Here is a 22,561-nt window from a genome sequence, read left to right as displayed (position 1 = left end):
ATGGTGCTGGTGCTGGTAGTGATGATGGTAGTGATGGTAGTGATGATGGTGATGATTGGCTTTGACTTCCCCCCCCCCCCCATCTAAGTTTTTTTCCACCCACCCCTCCTTAAAAATGTTCACGCTCGAGTGTTGCATAGAATTAGTAGTACTTTTTAAAGTATAGTGATGATGATCCCCCACCATAGAAACGTGGAATTTCCCACCACTGACTTCAAGGCCACCGATAGAACCGACATGAGTTGTGCCCCACTGCTCGTGTTGAGCGGGGAGACACACGATCATGTTTGGAGCCGACAGATCGCAGGGTGCGCAAGCCCAAGCCAAATACGGAGGTTCCGAGACACAACGAGGTGAAACACGCCAAGGTGATAGGTGCCGCGGTGGCGAGATGTTAACTACCTCGCCTGGTATACAGGAGCGCGTGGGTTCGATCCCGACCCTGACGCCTGTTGTATATATGGAGTGTGCATGTTCTCTCTCTCTCTCTCCGTGGTCGCGTGGATTTTTCTCCTGGTCCTCCCGTCTTTCCCTCCACATTTAGAATCAACGTGCGTTCAAAGTATTTGCAATAATCAGGTCACTTCTGATGAAGAGCTATGAAGTGAGCTCAGTGGGCCTTACCTGGCAACATTTTTTAAGTAGTTTTTTTGTTTAGTTCAAGTCATGAAACCGAACTTGCAATACCTGGTCTACCCCAGCAGAGTGCACATACAGACAAAGGGCCCTCGCTCTATAATTAAATCACAACGACGATGTCACCCTCCGTCTCAACGTTACTTCACACTCTCGCAATGAGGTTTCTCGAACGAGGCTTCGCTTCTGCCAGGGGCTGTCCGGGGGCGCTGAGCTCCAGATAATATTTCCTCTGTTGGAGTCTCGGTGCTGGGCCCCTCCACCTCACCAACTCGCATCGACCGGCGTGGTGAAGTATAGTCAAACGAGCGACTCGGTGTGGGAAGCCCCTCATTTAGTAGTGGAATGACAAAGGCCTGGAAATTATTGTTGTTGTTATTAGGATTATTAAAACGTAACGACACATTTGAGATTGTTTTTTTTGTCCTTCGAACAGTGATCAATCAAAACAAGTAAAACAATTGAAAGCAAAATGTTAAATGTAAATTTCGATTTAAAGCTTTCGTGACTGCAGGGATTAATCTTCTTGGTTCTTTCGGTAAAGTCACGTAATGTAAGTTGATAGCAAGTAGCCTAGCGTAACGTATTCAGCTTATCCCGACGAACATTTATTAAACCAAAATTAGAGCTCCTGCAAAGAGAAGCTGGGATAAGAGAGACCTGGGGCCTGTGGTTACGTAGATCATAATTGCTATCATTATAGTATTGTTATTATTACGATTTTGCAATACGGGAGCCAACGATTACAAGACTACACACACAGTGGCCTACTCTTGCAAATGAAGTCACAGGGTCTTAAGATATCCAAGCGCGTAATAGCCTGCTGGTTTTAAACGACGTCATGTAGCGTGATTGAGACTCGGGAACACAATGGCCTACATTTCAGTATTACCGAACGGCTATTTCACAAGGACGCGGACTGTCACCGGGTGGCAAACTGCAGCGGGTATCGAACCTTAGCATGCGCTCATGTCTGTTGGCACCCCTAAGTGTGGCAAATTCGACGTTTCTTTGGGCGAGGGCCAGTGCATCCATTGGATTGCCACTGGTTGCCTTCCCACGAAGTGGTACTCGTTTTATTGACCGCCCCACACCTCCCCAGGGATGATGGTTTCAGTCGACTCCCCGCGAGTCGTGCTTTCTCGTGCGGTAGTTATCATCAGCCGTGTTCAATCCACTGCTGGTTGAAGGTCTACCCATGCCGTTGTACTTGCAATAGACCCCGTCGCGTGCAGTAGTTGTACTCCGAGCACAACGTCGCACGGAATCCGTGGAATATTTTCCTGGTTGTTCCAACCCCCGTCCCCCCGCACCAAACGCAAACCCGGTTGCTCCCGTCGAGACAAAAGTGTCTACGGCATAGCTTAAGGTGCGGAAATATTTGACGGGGCTCAGCCTACAGGGCAGCTCCCGGCCGAAATTAAGCCTGCTGGCTTAACTAAAGCAAGGGCTTTGATGACGGCGATGATGACGACGATGCGACTTGATTTTCGGCGGTCGGGTGTCGATTGTACGACAGCTTCTGGATCTAGCGGCAGGATAGGAAGCGACGGGCGAGGTGTGACGGCGTCAACGGCATTGGCCATGATGAACCGGAATTACTATAATCTCCAGTCGCTATCTCTTGAAATGTATGCGAATGCCTATGCGGTGTAATGCCGTACCGACCACCATGCGCATGCAGTTTGAACACAGAATCAAGTTCCATCGCACCTCCGATTAGCACGGTTGGCTACGTGCGGTGCGAAAGACGTTCAGCACACACACGTACAGGCACTGACATAGCAACAATATGGTTAAATACATGCAAGTATTAAACATATTTCATTTAAAACGTGTCATTATCCATTCAACAGATTTAAACTTGGACGTGTGATTTGCACATACCATACGCTCGAGAGAGAGAGAGAGAGATCATCCATTCAACGCAGGTGTGTAGCGATCTATAAGTAAATGACCTATTTTGTAACATGACGTGCTTTTTCACATCGACCACACAGACGACTGCATATGCCACGATTGAGCGAGAGTTAGCCTCAGTGATTAGCGCACTACGCGATCTCAACCCGGCCACCCAGAGTTCGACTCCGGGCCACGGGCTGGCATCAGTGGCAATATCTGCACCGGTCAACGAATGCACAATTAAGTAGATAACTAAACATATCGGTACTGTCCTCAAATGGACGTGTTTAATTGAACACGTGCACAAAAAGTACACAACACAGGCGTATTTGTTAAACCGTCTTACATTGTTATATTTAGTCATACACACATGCATACGCAATCTTTGCACAGCAATGTTCTTTAATTACGATGTGGAAATTCACGTGCACGTACACACCTGCAACTCAGGCCTACAGTTATCTGGAGCACGTGATCCACACTTACACATCAGCACACAAACACGATGTGCACCGCCCTGCGAACCAGGCGGCCTGAGCTCGAACCCTATAACACGGCGAGAACATCAGTGGCGATTGACATCTGAACCGCTTTAAAGAAGGGCTTCAAAGGCCGACGTGGCGTGGAGAAGCATTCATCCAGCAGTGGATTAAAACAAAGGGCCGTGCACGATCGCATTCATTATTAATACGCGCACGCACAATCCGCGACGCAATGGGTGATATCAATGCAGCGATGTGTAATTGTATACACGTAAATAGAACCATAGGAATACCTGCACAGGTACTGAGCGGCTGTTTCGGGGCAAGTGCTACTCGTAGTTTTTTTCGGTAAAGTCACGTAGGTAAAAATAAAAATAATATAAAATAAACTATTATTTTATTTCTATAATTATTTCTATTATTTTTATTATTTATTTTTATTTTTACCTACGTGACTTTACCGAAAAAACCTACGAGTATGAATCCTTGCAGTCACGAAAGCTTCAAATCTGGGGCAAGTGCTATTCGCGAGCGCCTGTGTATATTGCACACATACAAAGATACACAAAGACAAAGATCCCCCGTATAGCCTTAACAGACTGTAGGGGCAAGTGCTGTTAGCGAGCCCCTATTAAAGGCCGGCACGGCACACGAGAGCGTGGGTAGCCAACACTACGCCCGGCCGCCTTTGTCTCCCTACAAAGATGCACTTACCACTCATGCATATTTTCATACGTACATATACAGTACACGAAAAGTGCATGTACACATACCGTACACACGACTGCGCATAAACCCCCCTCGCTTATCCGCGCCGTTTAATTGTTCAATAAGCTCACCCTTATCAAGTATTCATGCATTAAGAAGAGTGGCGGGTGATAATAATATTATTATTACCACCATGATTACAATATACCACGACACGCGCACACTGGGCCACGGCGAATCGGGTTATTGTACAACAGCTCCTTCCTGTCGATCCACTGCTGGATGACCCCCCCCCCCACCCCCACAATCAGCACGACAGAGTTATTTTACCATTCTGATAACGCCGGTCAGTGAAGGAATTGCTCATTGTTCAAACACCGACTAAGAACAGCAGTAACAACAAGAACCCCTCTGCTTAGACTCGAAAGATCACCCAGAGAGAGGAGAGTTCTGTTTGCGAGCACCTATTAATGTCCATCACGGTGCACTCGAGGATTTGGAGTCGTCAGGAACTCCATGGCCACCCCACCCTGGCCACATGTGTCCTGAACACTGACCACACGGCGATATCGCAACACGCATTCATCTTCATTTTTTTTAGGGCTAAGTCCACCCAGGGGAGAATCTCGGGGGAGATTATCTGGGCGGGTTTTTGTTTTGTACTGCACGTGTCGCTGCTGATGCGTTCTTATAATAGCCAGAGGTATCGAATTCCATTCGTCGCATCTACAGGTGCCATATATGTCCACACAAACCGTATATGTACATACAAACCGTATATGTACACACAGACCATATATGCACACACAAACGTACTCGACCGTAACCAGTACGACCACAGTACATAACACATACACGACGCGTGGCGAGTGTTGGCGCCCTGGCAAGAGGTGAGCCAGTTACACCCAAAGTTCGATTCCGAGGCCACGGCTCACATCAGTGGCGAGCGATAGCGACGCCACCTCTGTCTGTCTGTCTGGGCTCTTTGCCCCGAGTCTTCACCAAACCCGCTCTGGACCAGCGTGGTGAAGTATGGCCAAGCAACCCCGGTTGCAGAATAACGACGACGGGTGGGGGAGGGGGGAGAGAGGGGCGGGGGGGGGGGGCTTCATCCAGCAGTAGATAATGGACAGAGGCGGATGGCAATTTTAACGCACACACATGCGTGGCGATTGGAACATCAATACAGGTACATGCATATACGTACACACTATGCACAAACACGTGTAAAGCTATAAGTCCACATACACATGTAAACACTGCAATGTATACACTTTTAGGAAACGTATGGCTTACGTAAATCTTACTGCTGTACAAACACGTAGCGTACATAAATATACAAAACGATACGCGCATTAACATACGTGTACAGTACGTATACAGTGCATGTCATTCCACTGCTGGCTGAGAGCCTCCCCACGACTTTGCGGGCCCGTGGGGGACTATCTGACCATACTTCACCACACTGGTCGGCTACAGCACACGCGTGTACATCCGATTACAATTGCACGCACCCCATCGCATAGCCTTAGGAGGGCTGTCGGTCGGTGCTCGTCATAGCCATCACCCGACGCACACGCCCGGGCCGTCTTTGTCTCCCCAATGCCGATCGCTTACACACCGCAACGGCTATCCTCATTTAAGGCCGAGTCAACCTAGGGCAGGCCCATGCAGCACCTGTTAGACAACGCCACGGATGATAGCCTCCCCTCCCCCGAGGGCAGGAATCGAACTCGTGGGTTTCGGGTTCGTAGCGCGGTGCGGCTAACCACCGCAAAGTCAAAGATTCCCCGTATAGCCTCGACAGACTTTTGGGGGCAAGTGCTGTTAGCGAGCGGCACCTATGAAGGTCGGAACGGCACAAGAGGGGGGGGGGCGGCCAGCACCCACGCACGGACGCCTTTCGTCTCCCCCAGTGGCCATGTTTGCACAAAGCACCAGGTACTCAGTTGAGGCCGAGTCGACTTAGGGGAGGCCCAGGACCGGTTCAGATAATCGTCACTGGTGTTAGTGGCCGTGAGTGGGTTAGCGCGCTAACCGCTGCGCCACCGCTCCTTCTCCACACAGACACATGTGTGTGTATATGCATGCATGGCACCGCTGCTATTTATCAAGATGAGAGTTGACGTCTCGATGTGTTAAACGTAAGGAGGAAACATTATTTTTCCAAAACCGCCAACACGAGCGGGGCTTAACCTCGCGCCGTACTGCGGCGGCGTTCGGGTCTGCGCCATCCACAGCAATCTCGCACCCCGCACTGCTGCGTGCGTGCCGTGCGCGAATCATCAAGTCATTGGCTGCGTACAACGCTCAACGACATCATCATCCATCGGCCACGGTCTCAATCCACCGCTGGGTGAAGAAGGACCTCCTCCCCAAGCCGCCACAGCAACAGCAGCAGCAGCAGCAAAACTCTCACGATGCTTGCGATGCACCCGGTCATCACTCGCCCTAACGACACGGCGAGCATGATTTACTCGCTCCGTCTCCCCGTTCGCTGCTCGGTGTTGCGACCGTTCTCTCGAACGGGTTCAATTCCCTCGACTTGCCGAGTCGGTGTCGGGGGAGTGCACTCGGGAGCCGGTCGCAACTTGCCGTCCGCGGATGTGTCATTGAAATGACCAGCCGCTTAATTTCGCAGTAAGATCCACGACGTTTCCGAGTTTCTGATGACGTTTGGCGCGTGATCCTTTAGTTCACAGGGGATGTCTTCACGCGATCGACTTTCATCGAGATTTAATACAGGCGACCCCACACGCGATTTCATCGCTGTATATGCCTACACGTACAATTCACCGTCGTAGAAAAAAATATATATTACAGCTACTGCGAACGCTTATTCACAACTATCTTTGAATATGACTTCCATGGAGAGGTGTGTTAGTACAGTACATCAAAAGTACATTTAAATTATCTTTGCGCTCATGTATCGATAGTTGTGTTGTACTCAAGTGACTGCTACTCGGCTTCATATATAGATCTATTTAAGCGGGGCTCACACGCGAGCTTTTACAGATGGTTGAGATTCATGACAAAGCACCTGGGCCACGCATTCGACTACGAATCGCTAGAAACTCCGTTTCACCTTGTGTATTTATCGCCGTGACGTGTGGTACGTAAACTGTCAGTAGTCGTCAGTGGCACCCACACGTTTTCATAGACGTTGACAGACCTCTCTCCTCGTGGTCAGAGAAAAAATCTAAACAACGAAACCTGAGGCCACTGTTATATCGCCCACACCACCAGGCGTTGCACTTATACCGTATGCTCCGGATTATAAGACGCACTGCACCTCCCCCCTCCCCCACTATGCCCCCTCTATGCAAAAGCAATGGGTGGGGTGCGTGCCCAGATGAATATCGCTTTTTATTGACACCGGCCACAAAGTTTGGAGGTGCGTCTTATACCCAACCATCACAGGCGTGCGCCGTTCCTGGCTTTTCAAAAGGTGCTCGCTAACAGAACTTGCCCCAACAGTCTGTTACAGGCTACACGCTGGGGGAGAGAGAGAGAGAGAGAGGGGAGAGGGGGGGGTAGTTGTCCTTGAGACCTGCAGTGTACTCGAAGACGAATCGGTCAAGTCTGGAAGATCGAGCGAGTCCTCGACACGGAAGGAATGTGGCAGAGTTTTTGTTTGTTTGTTCTGTTTTGTTTCGCGTTGCTTGTGCGCCACAGTCCCCCCCCCACACACAAAAAAACCTCTTCAACGCGATTCCACGCAGGCGGAGGGTGTCGCTCTAATAGGAATTCAATGAAGGGGGCCCTGGTTAAGACATCAAGCTTATTGGTTTTGCGAATGTTCCTCCTCCCGACAGGGCCTCTGCGCCGCTGGGCATTCATTTGGGTTCGGCCTTTCTGCGCAGATATTTCACACGATTTAAATACAGGGGGGGGAGGGGGGATGAGAGTGGTGGCGCAGTGGTTAGCGCACCGCGCTCTGTGCCTGGCGACCAGCAATGAATAACGAATCCTTTTAACATTTGTCTTTCCAGATCAACAAGACAAAAATCTTAAGTATTTTTTATTTTTGTACACAACCCATCGGCCGTATGGCCTTCTGGGAGCTGCATCTCATCAACAGCATCGGTTAAATACAAGCAAAGTTTCGACAATGCATGAGATTCGTATTATAACATGAAAATCAAACATTCCCGATCCACCAATGAATGCCTCCTCACGCCATGCCGGCAATTATGGTGTTTTTTCGGACCATACTTCACCACGCTGGTCAGTGCGGGTTTGTGAAGGAGGCGGGCAGAATACAATGCTGATATCACGCGCACCGCTGAGAATAGAAATCGGTTTGGCCAGGCCCATCGTGCTGCGTGCTAACCACTGCACCACCTCTCAAAGCCGACATCCGTGTTACGTGATCCTAACACGGGGGACTCCACTCCACGCGATCCTGTAACGCAAACGACACACGGTACACATCCCTACAGTTTTGGAGGGGAATTATAATTAATTATAATAGGAGTGGTGGCGCAGTGGTTAGCGCACCGCGCTACGAACCCGGTCAAACAGAGTTCGATTCTCACGCTCACGGCTAACATCAGTGGCGAGCGATATCCGGTGGCGAGGAATGGCCAAACCACCCCCCATAGTACAGCATTAGGATGGCCTTCATCCAGCAGTGGAGTGACAAAGAGGCGTCATGTGTAGCTGTTCTCACACGCCGGGTGGGTACCGCTTGACGTGTACAACAAGCCGATGTCGCAATGTAGTCCCGCCTATTGCTGTAATATAGACACGCGTGCGTGCGTTGTGCGCGCGCGTGTGTGGGTTAATTAGAGGGGAGCGGCGGTGTAGTGGTGGCTAAGCGCACTGTGCTACACACCCGGCTAACCGAATTCGATTACCGCCTACGGCTAACATCGGCGGCGAAGTTCTGACCCGGCCCTAAGACGCTCCCCTAGGTCGACTCAGCTGGGCGTAGGCCTCGTCACGCCACACCCCTGTGCCCCGAAATAGGAGCTCGCTAATAGCATTTGTCCTGACAATCTGAAAAGGCGAAACACGCGAGGATCCGTTGTGTTTAGTAATGATCGAACGCGCTCTTAGGAATAGGAAGAAAATAATGTGTAACCCATGTTCGTTGTGTAGTTTTCAATGCGCATCGCGTGATCGTGAGATATTTCGGCGGCTTGGGGAAGCCTTCATCCAGCAGTGGATTGAGTATGGATGACGATGAGATGTGAAAAGTAATATTATAATAATAATAATATAATAATAACAATATATCTTTACTATGTCGACTGATAATGATCTCGTTCGATTTCCTTCATTTAATTGTGCTCATTGTACGAATTTTTACATTTGCGTGGGAGAACTTTTAAGCGAAATACGGTCAATCAAAACGATGATTTCGTTTCAATTGTATTTAAAAGACAAGCATTGAATGTTTAGCATTGTGGGTTGTTAGCGAGCACCTGTTAAGTCTGAAACCACACACCGGGTAACACAGTACACGCCTACACAAGCCCAACATTTATCATCTTAAATAAGTGTATAGAAACAAAAATGTAAACAAATATTGACTTTTACTTTTTTTCAATCGTGCTTTGTCAAGCGCAAGTCGGTCCCAAAATTACGAAACGCCAAACGGGCAGTAACCAGCAGCACTATTATAATAGCTCGCGAAATGTATATGAATACATTGAGAACAAAACACGTTTGAATGAAAACAAGAACAACACATCACACGTGTCACAAAAAAGACAAATCGATGTAACGTGTTTCACCAAGCTTACGCGTATTGTACGCAAACACTACGTCAATCGCGTTCACATTTAACATTAATTCGAATACTGCATCAAAATAGAATAATTGGTTTCTATATAAACACCATCGGTTATGTTTTCGTTGTATTGCGATACAAATGTAGTTACGCATTGTGCCCTTTCAGCGAATATATATATAAATTCTAAACAAACAAAAAACAACGATTCATATTGCAGCCGAATAATTACAAAAGGAACCAAAAATACACAAACATAGATCGACGTTTCGCCCCGTATAGACTGTCGAGATAGATACAGAGCAGTACTGTTGTGAGGTGGGAACGAAAAACACACACACACACACACACGAGTGTAGACTGCACGTACACATATACTGTATATATATATATATATTTGTTTTTAATTGTAGGGTTTAGTTGCCAACACTGGAATTATAACCCACTCAAAGATCTGGGAGGAGTAATGCGCGAATTATTTACGACTTAATAATCCGATTATTATTGCGCAAACTATTTGTATTAAAACAGGTATCTGAAAATATAACGAACACGCACGTATACATACTCAAAACCATCTTATAATATACACGCACACACCGCGCACAAATACATTGATTTATACTGTAATGTTTTCTTTATCTGCGTTTTACATAACACGGTAGATGACAGTATTTATTAGACGTTCGCAGACTTGCTGAATCGCATGCGGTTGTTTTCGCACGAACCGTGCATTTTATACGACACGCGATTTTGAACGTAGAGTCACTCAGCCTCGTCAAGTGTGTCGCGTCAACGCATTTTGTTTCGCATTTTTTCGTCGTCCCTTGCAAAACACGACGATCGCTTTAAATCGCAACCTCGCACGAAGCGAGACGAACTCAACCTGCAGGCCAAACCCGCGAGATTTATTTGGTATCGATTCCCGCTCACGTCCAGGTACCGGTGGCGAATAACTGAACCGGTTTCTGGGTCTCGCCCCGAGGTCGGCTCAGCCTCGAATGAGTAACGTGGTGCCGCGTGGAAACATCTCCACTGGGGAGACAAAGGCGGTCGGGCGTGGTTCTGGCCACCCGGCAGCTCATGCTTTAGGGGGGGGGGGATCTTTATCCTTTGGGCTGATTGGTACATCGCAAGATCGCCAGAGCTGGCAGCGACAGTTCGTGGGAGGCCTTGGGGTGGGGTGGGGTGGGCATTCATCCAGCAGTGGATTGGCCATGGCTACTGCTGATAATGATGACCAGATAATTATTGTTGTAACTATTTTTTGTGGTTTTTATACCCGCACGTGAATACGTAACGTGGGGGAATAAAACTTCGACGCAAATTGCTCCCCGTAATGTTGCTGGGCTCACGCATGCCGTGGTGCGCACACGCGAATGGATATATGCGACGCATGCCAAACGCTTAAATTGTAACGAAATCAAAAACTAAATATATTTAATACTCCCCCTCGCTTTATTTAAATCATACCGCGTTTATTTAAGACTCAATGAGACGCACGCAAACGAACGCGGAATTTACGTAAACAAGTAGGTGAAAACTAAAATAAAACACCGGCGTCAAATGTTCAACGTGTGTGTGTGTGTGTGTACACTGTGAGCAAAGCAGTGGCACGCAGCGTGTGCACCTTATAGGAACACGAAACGTCAGGACGCGTTCTTTACGAATACCACAATTTAACTTGTACCGGTCAAACAGCCTCTCGTCTTCACATTCACCATTTCATATTATTGACTAATAAACTGTTCCTTACGTTCGAGTAGAGTAGGTGGGCTATAGAGTATACGCGTGTGTGTATGTGTGTGTATATGTGTACACACACGCGTATCGCGTTACATAACGCGACCTATGGCCAATACACGTTGCCTTCCCGCTGCGATGCACACGTGCCACGTGGGACCGTCTGTCTGTCTGGGGGGTGGGGAGGCGGTAGCGTAGTGGTTACCCGCACTGTGCCGTACGAACACAGCGGGGCCCAAGATTCGATTCCGGCGGCGAATATCGGAACTGGTCCTTGATTTGACCTCCTCCCGCCACCCTTCGCCTAGGTCGACTCAGACTTAAAGGGAGTGTGTGGCTGAGACAAAGGCATCCGGGCGTGGTTCTGATCACATCACCCCTTCGTGCATCGTTCCGGCCTTAATGGGTGCTCACTAACAGCGCTTTCCCCAACAGTCTAAGCCCTATACGGCATCTGAGTATGTGTGCGTAATATGTGTGTGTGTGTGTATCTGTATTTTGAATGTGCGTGTGTATAACTATATGTATGTCCCTACACTGCGTGTACGTATCTTCTGTACTATCTGTAGAGATAGGCACACGTGTGTACCGTATCGGTACGTGCGCGCTTCTACGTGTGTGCATATGTATGTGTGTATGTATGTAGCTACGCGTGCATGTTCGCGTACGTTATTGTGCGCATCTAGATACGTATCAGTATGCGTGCGCGCGTGTGTATCTGCAATATACACGGCTGTGTACGCCACGCGTGTGTGGGGGCATGTGTGTGGATGTAAGTCTTTGTGCATGTTATGTGTCTATTGTGTACGTTATGTGTCAATTGTGGGGAGCGGTAGCCCAGTGGTTAGCGCACTACCCTACGAGTATCTGAACAGGTCCTGGGCCTCTCCCCTAGGTCGACTAAGCCTCAAATGAGTACCTGGTGCGATGTGTAAACATCGCCACTGGGGGAGACAAAGGCGGTCGGGAGTGGTGCTAACCACCCACCTCGTGTGCCGTGTCGGCTTTCATAGGTGTTCGCTAACAACGCTTTCCCCAACAGTCTGTTTAAGGATATGGGTGGGGGGGGGGTCGTTGTCGTTATGTATGTGTGTAGTGTGTGGTGTGTGTGTGTGTCAAGATTAACTAAGATTAGTGTGGAAGCGCTTCCGACACGGCCAGGGGTGGAAGAAGAGGAAGAGGAGGGGGGGCACAGCGCGGTTGACGCAGCGCGCGCGGACGTCAGCAGCGGCGGGAGTCGCTGCACGACTCGAAGCGCAATTAATTGACTCGCGAGCACAATGCTGCATTGTGCCTGCGAGTGTGTAAGGTTATGTACACATTACAATCATAGCGCGTGCAAGCGCCACGCGCGCGTGTGCAGAGTGGGGAGCGGTAGCGAAGCGATCAGCGCGCTGCGCTACGAACCCACCCGCTCACCGGCAGACGCCAGCGATGGATCATTCGAACTGATCCTGGGGCCTACCCCTAGGTCAACTAAGCCTCAAATTAGTAACCGGTGAGAGATGTAAACATTGGCCCCAGTCCGTTAAAGGCGATACGAGGGAGGTGCGTCTTAGTGATCGTTGCGCGGAGCGGCGCGCGCTCTACGATACCCGCTCCAAACGGAGCAAGATTCGCGACGAAATATCTGAACAGGACCCGGCGCCTTTCGCTAGGTCGGCTGGGCCTTAACATGTACCTCGCCACACCACAACCCTTTGTGCGCTCTAACAACTCTCATTGCTTTGCTCGCTAACAGCACTTGCCCCAGAAATCCCTGAAGGCTATAGGAGCATCTTTGCGTGTGCTAGTTATTCACAGTCGGTCTAAGTGTCAATGACCTAACCTTCCCTTTGGCAACACACACTCACCCGTGGTGCCATGTACATGAGACGCACGCTACACGTACAACGTACAACTATACGGTCCAGGCACTTAGATCTACAATCCCTTTGTCGATCCACTGCTGGATGAGTGTCTCCTCCCCACGCCGCTGCCGCACGGGCAGCGGAGAGTTATTTGACCATAGTTCACCGCGGTGGTCACTACGGCTTGGTGAAGGCTCACAGCGGAGACGTGTGAGAAGTATAGTACAATAATTAGATCACATACACGTGTACTCGTATACAGATGCGTTTCGCTCGTTTGACACATATACGATGCACACACGTATATAAAGTAGAAATGTATCACGCATTACAATGTACACTTGCCTACACTATCAAATACAGCGTGATACATACATACCATAGGGTACACACACGAAATATGTAAAATATACCGGTAAAGTTATATCAATTGCTAGTTTATGTATATGTGTAGTTGGTTATTCAAACGCATCACCCGTTTACCGTAGTTTTTGATTCTCATTAATATCAAAAATTATATTTATATAATAATAATAAAAAAATATAAATAGTGCACGTAAAATACGCACAAATACACCACTCAACAATTGATACTAAAACGCACACACTGGTATACAGTATATACACACAAAGACCAAGTTTCCCCGTGTAGCCTGTAACAGACTGTTGGGGCAAGTGCTGTTAGTGAGCACCTATGAAGGCCGCCACGGCACACGAGGGGGGGGGGGGGTTGGTGGCTGTCACCACTCCCGACCGCTTTTGTCTCCCCAGTGGCGATGTTTGCACACAGCCCCAGGTACTCATTTAAGGCCGAGTCGACACACACACACCATAAAACACACACACACCATAAAACACACACGCGCGCGCTTCATACGCGGTCGTTAATAATGTCATTCATTCACAACTCTATTCTAGCATATCATGCCAATGTCCAGGGATGTCAGATGCCAATGTCCAGTTGTGCTCGCCACGACGAAAGGACTTCCCTTCTCGAGACAATAATTCGTGTAGTTTTTGTTTGCTACCGATCCGGACTTTGTGTTACAACGACTTTTGTAATGTGAACAAAAATTGCTTTGAGACCCCCCCTCCCTCCCAGTGTTTATTGATTCCGAGGAAGTGAATAAGAACAAACTCGACCGTATCCCACAGATACAATCCGATTCGTCGAACCGAAGCACCCATTTTTACACGGACGTGTAAACACGCCAGCGTGTGCGTATACGTAGAGTTATATTCGCATAATCCACACGTATACATTAAAATGTTGGGTAATGTATGATATAGGTTCTGTGTATGCGTGCATGCGCGCTGAGTTACATAGGAACCACGTACACCGACACGTTAAGCACACGCAGTGCACACAGACAATCTGGCGTAATCCACACGTATGAATAATACGTGTGGAAGCATGATGTAAATTACGCTGAATGTGTGAACGTATGCTGTTTATATAATACACACGTATCTATATAAAGTTGTATGTACAGGTTGTGATACGTATATGTATATTTACTGCAGTCATGTGTGTGTGCATCTTTATATCACGGTTCAAATGTACTTTTTAGAAATTTGGATGCACAATGAACCCCCGATGCATACATTTTCAAATACACAGATTGCGTTGTTTACGCTCACGTACACAACATACAGCCTTGGCTTCATAGACTTGTGGGGCAAGTGCCGTTAGCGAGCACCACGCGCCCTGCTGCCTTTGTCTCCCCAGTGGCGACGTTTACAACACCGGACCGGGTACTCATTTGAGGCCGAGTCGACCTAGGGGAGGCCCAGGACCGGTTCAAATAATCGTCACCGGTGTTGGCCGTGAGCGGGAATCGAACTCGGGTCGCCGGGTTCGTAGCGCAGCGCACCAAAAGCACTACACTACCGCCCCCCCCACACACGTACACACACACAATCACACGTACACACACACAGATAATCACACGTACACACACACGCGCATGTATAAATGTGTACGGCTTGGCTGATGCGCGTGGGAATGCAGCATTGCCAATGCGTAAACAAAACACTTCGTGTTCTACGGCTGACACACATGACAAAGGCGTGCAATTACACATCTTATAATTCACATATGTTCCTGCTCACGGTAACATACACGGCATATCGTCTATCATAATACAACAACGCGATTTTAATGTATCGCATGTACAATAAACAAACTGTAGCGGTGCATCATCATAATTATTTAGCACCCGCAACTGGATTTAATTCTTAATTCGCCCTACAAGATGACCAGCGGGGTGAAGTATGGACAAATGACCCCCACGACTCGCATTGGCGTGACTTTACCGAAAGAACCAAAGAGTAATTCCTGCAGTCACGAAAGCTCCAAATTAAGATTTGCCCCCCCTCATCCAGCAGTGGATTGACAACACGGGTGGTAAATATATTACAACATCCTATTAATTTATCACTATGTGTCCTGTATTATACACGCGGTGTTTAAAAAAATATATATATACCGTGTGAGATAGATTAATCGCGTACACATATACGTACATCATCAACATTATGTAACTCGATACATTATATAATGATGCTGTACGCTATGCGCTCCCGTAACCTCCTACGTTTCGTGACACGGCATTGACGTTAACACACTGCCATGGCCGTGTTCGTGTGAACGCTAAATCATTTTACAACCAATTGTCTGTGCTGTGCGAATTCTGTGGATCGTCAAGCCCGTCAGTTCTTCCACGTGCACGGCGCTATGCACGGGATTAGCACGAGACAAACCGTGGGTGCGGTGAGTGCATTCAATTGATGTGCGTCCGAGTATGGTGACGGCACTTGCCCCGACAATCTGTTAAGGCTATACGGGGGATCTGTGTCTTTGTACGTACAGGTGAGTTTGTGTACATCGCCTGGTTTGATTCGACAAGGAAGCGGGCATGCGTTGTCGTGTACACGGTTGACATGGTTAACAAAAGCCGCATTAGTCGCTCATTCGAGACGCAACTCGTTCGATCGATCATTCACTCACTCAGATTCACGATCGATAATTCACTCACTCACAGATTCACGATCGATCATTCACTCACTGGCTCGCTCACTCGCTTGCCCGCCAGTGAATTTGCTCATTCAACCCCCCCCCCCCCCCCCAGAATTCACTCACCCGTTCTCACAATTCACTCCCCCCCCTCTTTTCCTGTCAATCATCTACTCACTCACACGTTCGCCGTCACTCATCTACTAACTCGTTCGCCAACACATTCCATTCGTTCTTCAATTCGTTCACTCGGTCGTGCAACCGCCGTTACTATAACTCGCGCATAGAGACAAAGATCACCCTATAGCCGTAGCACACTGTTCGGACAAGTGCTTAGAGCGAGCACACATCAAGGCCGCAACGGCACGTCACGCGATGGGGTGGGCACACCCGACCGCCTTTGTCTCCCTCGCGGCGATGTTTACACACCACACTAGGTACTCATTTGCGGCCGAGTCGACCTAATTCGAGTACACACACGCGACACCGAACGCATGTACGCGCACTCGGTCATTTACGATTCTAGTCCACACTCCATTAGCAATGAATCATCACATCTGCCGCGCACGTGAACACACTCGCTCATCCCCCTCTCGCAAACTCATTCTCGACGTAATTAGTACACTCGATAATAATACACGCACATACGCGTACACTCACTCCTGCTATTTCACCCACGAACTCAATTGCTCACCAATTCGCTTGCTAATTTACGCGCAAACCTGGTCATTCATGCGCTCGCCCAGTGATCAATACTCTAACCCATTAACTCACCAACGCACACGCGATCATTTGCTCACTCACTCTATCTCACTAATCCACACACGCGCCCATCTGCCGGTTCACTTAATCAGCCATTCGCTTCCCTTTCCACCCATCAACTCACACTAATACCTCACCCACACTCATTCATCCACTAAACTCATCGATGGGCTTACCCACTCGCACACTTACCCATATATTCACTCGATCACTCGCACATCTACCCACTCTCACTCATCTACCCAGAATGCAACTCACTCGCTCGTCCATCCATTTACCAGCTCGGTTTGCTCATTAATTCACTCAACAACTCGTTCACTCACTCAACTGAACCATTCACCCACTGCCTAACCCTTTCCCTCCCCCACCACTTAATTCCGTCAACTACAAACTATCTCACTCACACGCTCGTTGACCTACCTTACTCATTCACTCACCCACCATCAACTCGCTCACTCATCCAAATGTTCAATCGCCTATTCATCGACTCATTCGCTCACCATCCACTCATCAAGAACCAAACCCATCAACTTGCCCACCAGCTTACTCCATAACCACTCCCGCCAACTCAATCTTTAACTCCCCAACTCATCAATTAAATCACTCGTGCACTAACCAACTCAAGCTCGCATCAACTCACTAACCAACTCAACTAATCATTCAGCAACTTACTTAGTAACTCACCTAACTCACCAGGTCACTCATCTACCAGCTCACCAACGCACTCACCTTCCCTCCAACTCACCCACCCACTCACCATCTCTCACTCACATAATCACACTCCCATCAACTAACTTACTCAGGTACAAACTCTCCCACTCACTCGCGTATCCACCGACTCACCCTGGTATCCCCTCACTTACCTACTCCCTCACCAACTCAACCACACACTAACTAAACCACTCACTCACTAACGAACCAACCCCCTTACTCAACAACTCAACCACTCACTCATTAACTCACCCACCCAATCGCTCACTTGCTCATCCACTCACTCACTCACTCACCCACTCACTCATTAACTCACCCACCCAATCGCTCACTTGCTCATCCACTCACTCAGTCACTCACCCACCCACTCGCTCATCCACCCAACTCAGCCACTAACTCATTAAACCACTCGACCAACTCGCTCACCCACCGACTCGCTCACCAACTCACCCATCCCTTCAAACGCACGCACGCACGGACCCAACCCACCCACCCACCAGATGCGGGAACAGCCCCAGGTCGGCGCCTCCGATGGGCCCGGCTGCCGGGTAGGACATGTAGTAGCCATGCGCGCCGTACGAGCCCGCCGCGTACAGGCTGAGCAGAGAGGTCGGCGGAGGAGGAGGAGGAGGCGCGGGCGCCGAAGTCGGCGGGATCGGGTGGTGCTGATGCTGGTGATGGTGGTGGTGATGATGGTGGGATGGCTGCGCGGGGTTCTGCGGCTGAGACGACGGCCGGACGGGCGAAGGAGGAGACGTGGCCGACCCCACGGCGGCGGGAGGAGGAGGATGAGGCAGAGGCAGCGGCAGTCTGTCGGCGATGCCGGCCAGTCCCGCGTAAAGCGAGGGAGGAGAGCCGGGCTGCTGTACAAATCGGAGCTGATATCCTTGCTGCTGTTGCTGTGAGAAGGCCATGTTCTTCTATGCGCGGATGACCGCCTCGCTATACGACTTGATCGTTGTCACACTCTTTAAAGAGCCCACGCCGACGATGCGCACGCAACGCACGCACCGAGTTGTCGGCAAAGTCGTGTTGGCGCAACGCGCGACGTTTATCTTGGGCAGCGCGTCTCGCTTTTGTTCGCGTACTCGGCAGCAGCTGTTGGCGGCAGCTTGGAAGAGGTTGCTTCTGTTTAGGCGTTCGCCTCGCTTTCGTTGCCTTGTTGGAAAAAAGCAAAAGTGCCCGCCAGAGGGGAAGGAAAAAAAATGACAAGTCCAGATGATCGTAGTGTTTACAGAACGCGTTCTCTCCGTGTAGTCTACAGCACGCCGAGTGGACTCACTCTGGGCTAATCTCGATGTAGCTTCTCTCTCTCGCTGCGTGTTCTGATCAAACTTTAATACGCGTTCCGCAGGTGAACGCAATCTCGCAACGACACTCGCTACCCATGCACTGGGGGCTCTAACAACAACAACAGCAGCAGTAGTAGCAGCACGGCGCGCAGCGTGCCATACGCACGGGTACCACACCACTCGCAACAGCACCGCCTAGGCACCAGCAGCACAGTAGCAATGTAAAGTGTTCCTTTAAGATTCCGTTTAGCGCGCTGTGACGGCCTCGCTGTAGGCGATATTGATTTCTGGAGGAGGTCGTGAAAGGTCTCAGCAGGTCGGCGGAGATTATTAGTTTTGTCGGGGAATGACGAAGTCCTGTTCGCTCTCCCCTCCCCTCGTCTCTCTCTCTCCTCCCTCCCCCTCCTCTCTCTCCTCCCTCCCACTCCTCTCTCTCCTCCCTCCCACTCCTCTCTCTCTCCGCCCTCTCCTCCTCCCCTTCTCTCTCTCCCTCCCCTCCCCTATCTCCCTCCTCTCCGCGCTCTCCACTCCCAAGCGTTCCTCGCTCGCTCTGTCACTCCACCCTCTCTTCCCTCTCTCGCTCGCTCGCTCCACCACCGCCCGCTCGCCCGCCCTCTCTCTCTCTATCTCCTGCCTCGACTCGGGTCTATTCTCGTCTTTAGATTTGTTAACACGCCCCTCAGATTGTCTTAGTTCAGTGTGTAAGTAGCTCTGTCTACTCTTACCCCGACGGTCTGTCCAATTCTCTTTCTCTTTTTTTACGATCAGAGGAAACAAGAAGATGCTCGGTGTAGTCGGTACTTTGCTTCGTTCATCATTTCGGGTTTTTTGTGTTTTTTTAATGTTTTGCTTTATGTGCCCCCCTTCCTTTTTAAATGAAAAATTTCACAAGATTTCACGCTCTGCTCTCCTCCTCTCTCGCTACGGGGCTGTGTTGTTGGTCTTTCGCCCTTTGTCGCGCACAGCCACAAAGACCCGATACGCCCAGCGGCCAGCAACACACAGCACCATTAAGCTTGTACTGTGTACGAGTTCAATAAGTACGTTTGGCCACGTATATACTAATTTTCTTGATAGTAAGGAAGGTATCACTCCTTCTCAAGCCTCCTCCGTCATTAACACCTGCCTAGTAATAATAACGTGAGATTATACCGCAGGCTTACGTGGTTTCTGGCAGAAATTCAAAACAAGAGGGCACACGGATTGTTGGCTTCAAGTTTGTGCCTATCCCCCCCCCCTCCCTCCGTCGCCTTGTAACTCTCCAACTGGCTTATTGTTGACGATCTCAGCCATCTAACCCCCCCCTCTCTCTCTGTTAACCCATAATTACCTATACCTCTCGCTTATATTTGCTAGCCCCTCCCTCCCTCCTCACCCTCCGCATTGCTGCACGCCGAGTCACAGTGATGTCTTAGAACGTATCTTCAGCGCCTTGCAAATAAAGCGCGCGTTGTTGTGATTCTGCGCTTGGCAGTGGTGCACGAGAACTAATGACACAATGAGAACAATTCATCACGTTCGTCAAGAGTACTCGGGCAATGCTATTTACAAAGTATAAATATACCCCCCCTCCCCCTGCGGTTCATCTGTGGGCTATTTCGCCGTCAGCTATCGTTCACTCTCATCCCCCGTCTCCGTATCTCGCTCGAGCAAGAGCGTGATTAGCTCCTCCCTCGATGTTAATGCGCTTGGACAATTGACGAAGGGGAGATGCTTTGCGCACGCCCTGTCCCGGCAGCCGAGAGCCAATTACAAGCACGCGCCTTTGGGCTCATCCTAATTTGTATATTAACAGCCCAACGCGTGTACGTATCAATGTTCCAATGTATGTGTCACCATTAGCCAATGCCTGCCGCGCTGATGAATCTATCCCCCCGCCGCCCCCCGAGTGCATACTGATGTAACGATCATCGATTAATAATCATTGTTAAGGCACACGGTTACGTGCGTTGGATAGCGTGTGAGAACATGTTTTATGTATTTAATCAAACCAGAGCCAATCCACTGCTGGCTGAAGGTCTTCTAACCCTCACAAAATCCACAAAGCACCTGCTGCACGGAGTTGATTTAATCGCTCCATCTCCTCTGCATGACGTGCTCGCTCGAGAAGAACGCGGTCCATTTGCTCGGCGACAACTTCTCGGTCACGTGCACTGCGGTGTGAAACCAGTGACTTGGGTTTGATTCCTGACCCTGGCTGTGATCTGTGGCGAGCGATATCTGAACCGGTCCTGCCCCCTTTCTTAAGGGGACCCGCATTGACCAGCGTGGTGAAGTATGGTCAAACAGAAGCACGTGACTGACACGGCGTGGGGGAGGGCCTCATCCAGCAGTGGTTTGCTAAAGGCCTTCTCAACGTTATTGCGTGAATATACATCGTTGCGTGCATTTTAACTTCATGCAAATGAAACGCTGTTGCATCTTGAGAAAATTGAGCCAACAAGACTGGCACAAACGAGACAGAGAAAACTCACAAACAAGATCAAGGTGACAGAATTGAGCCAACGAGACTGGCACAAACGTGACGGCGAAAACCCGCAATGCATAGAAAGGTGACGGAATAAAACGAGACAATATAAATAACGAGCGCATCCAACATCACGATCATAACACGCCGTCAATATCCCCTTACTTCATCATGCACTCCGATTGCATTTAATCGACAGATATGCCACCCCTGAGGCGGTCTGCCTATTTAATAAGCGTATGCTCACCATATGTAGGCAACATGAGCAGTATATTTTAACGCGTTGATGCTGTTTAATAATCATTACGAGCGCTTACAACAGGAAAGAACGGGACGATGATAAGAAATGCAGCCGAAGGTTTGAGCGATGTCGATAGCCGTCTCCACAGAGTTCCCGAGTCTCCTTGAAGTGAACACCTTGAACACCTTCGATCCACAACGACCCAAGGCTCTCTCATCCCCGGACGGAAGAACCCTCTCCGTCTCTCGCTCTCGGGCTGTGCGCGTCCTCCAGAGTGTTTAAAGAAGCTCCCCATTCGGCGGCACGCGCAGCGAAACATCAGACATCGTGCCGATCGACGCGTCGTGACACAACCGGAACACAAAATAAGTATAACCCGTGTAAACAAAGTTTTTTACTATAAATCCTTTATATGCGTGGCGGCTCGAGTCTTCTCGTCCTCTGGCTTGAGATGGCTGCCACCTATGGGTCAGATGATTGTCTGCCAGTATTAAGCAATTGGTAATTAAATATTTAATTTGTTTTTTCCTAAACAGTGTAAAATTTTGGAATTTTTTTTCACGAACATTAATTGTCTCGCACAACGAGTCTGTGTGCAAAATGTCAGCTCGATTGGATCACGGGAAGTGGGTTAAAAAACGACCGAAAGATTTGCACGGTCGTAAGCAAGCAAGCAAGCGCGCAAGCACCCAAGCAAGCGAACTTAATATAAAGGATTTAAAAACAACCGAATCGGAGAGGTGTACCATCGTCGGCAGCAATTGCCACGACGAAGCGGTGTTTGTGGTTGTTTGTTTAAGAACGTGGGAAGCCACGTGGGGCCGGGTACGCTGAGGACGAATCGTCTCCACACTCCTCTTGGCTTCTATCCCCGTTTCCTGCAGATGTCTCCGTGTTCAAAATCGGCGAGAAGATGTATTTCCCACCGACTTAATCGAAGCCCACTCACCGGATAGGTCGAGGCAATGCTCCCCGTGCGATTACTCCTTTCTCGGTGTGTGTGATCTGATTATC

The 22,561-nt window shown here is 49.3% G+C and overlaps 1 protein-coding gene across 1 annotated transcript in view; it reads right to left on the bottom strand.

Annotated features, from left to right (window-relative positions):
- Positions 1–19,198, bottom strand: part of LOC133340330 (iroquois-class homeodomain protein IRX-3-like) — a 32,950-nt gene extending 13,752 nt beyond the window's left edge. The window contains exon 1 of the mRNA XM_061548474.1: positions 18,045–19,198. Coding sequence (XP_061404458.1) covers positions 18,045–18,461 — 417 coding nt within the window. The 5' untranslated portion in view covers positions 18,462–19,198. The remainder of the gene's footprint in view (positions 1–18,044) is intronic.
- Positions 19,199–22,561: the final 3,363 nt, after the last annotated feature.

The sequence above is a fragment of the Lethenteron reissneri genome, chromosome 9 (genome assembly GCF_015708825.2).
Source record: "Lethenteron reissneri isolate LAM-NWPU_2019-01 chromosome 9, ASM1570882v1, whole genome shotgun sequence".
Classification (NCBI taxonomy): domain Eukaryota; kingdom Metazoa; phylum Chordata; class Hyperoartia; order Petromyzontiformes; family Petromyzontidae; genus Lethenteron; species Lethenteron reissneri.
This window is presented reverse-complemented; position numbering and strand designations above follow the sequence as displayed.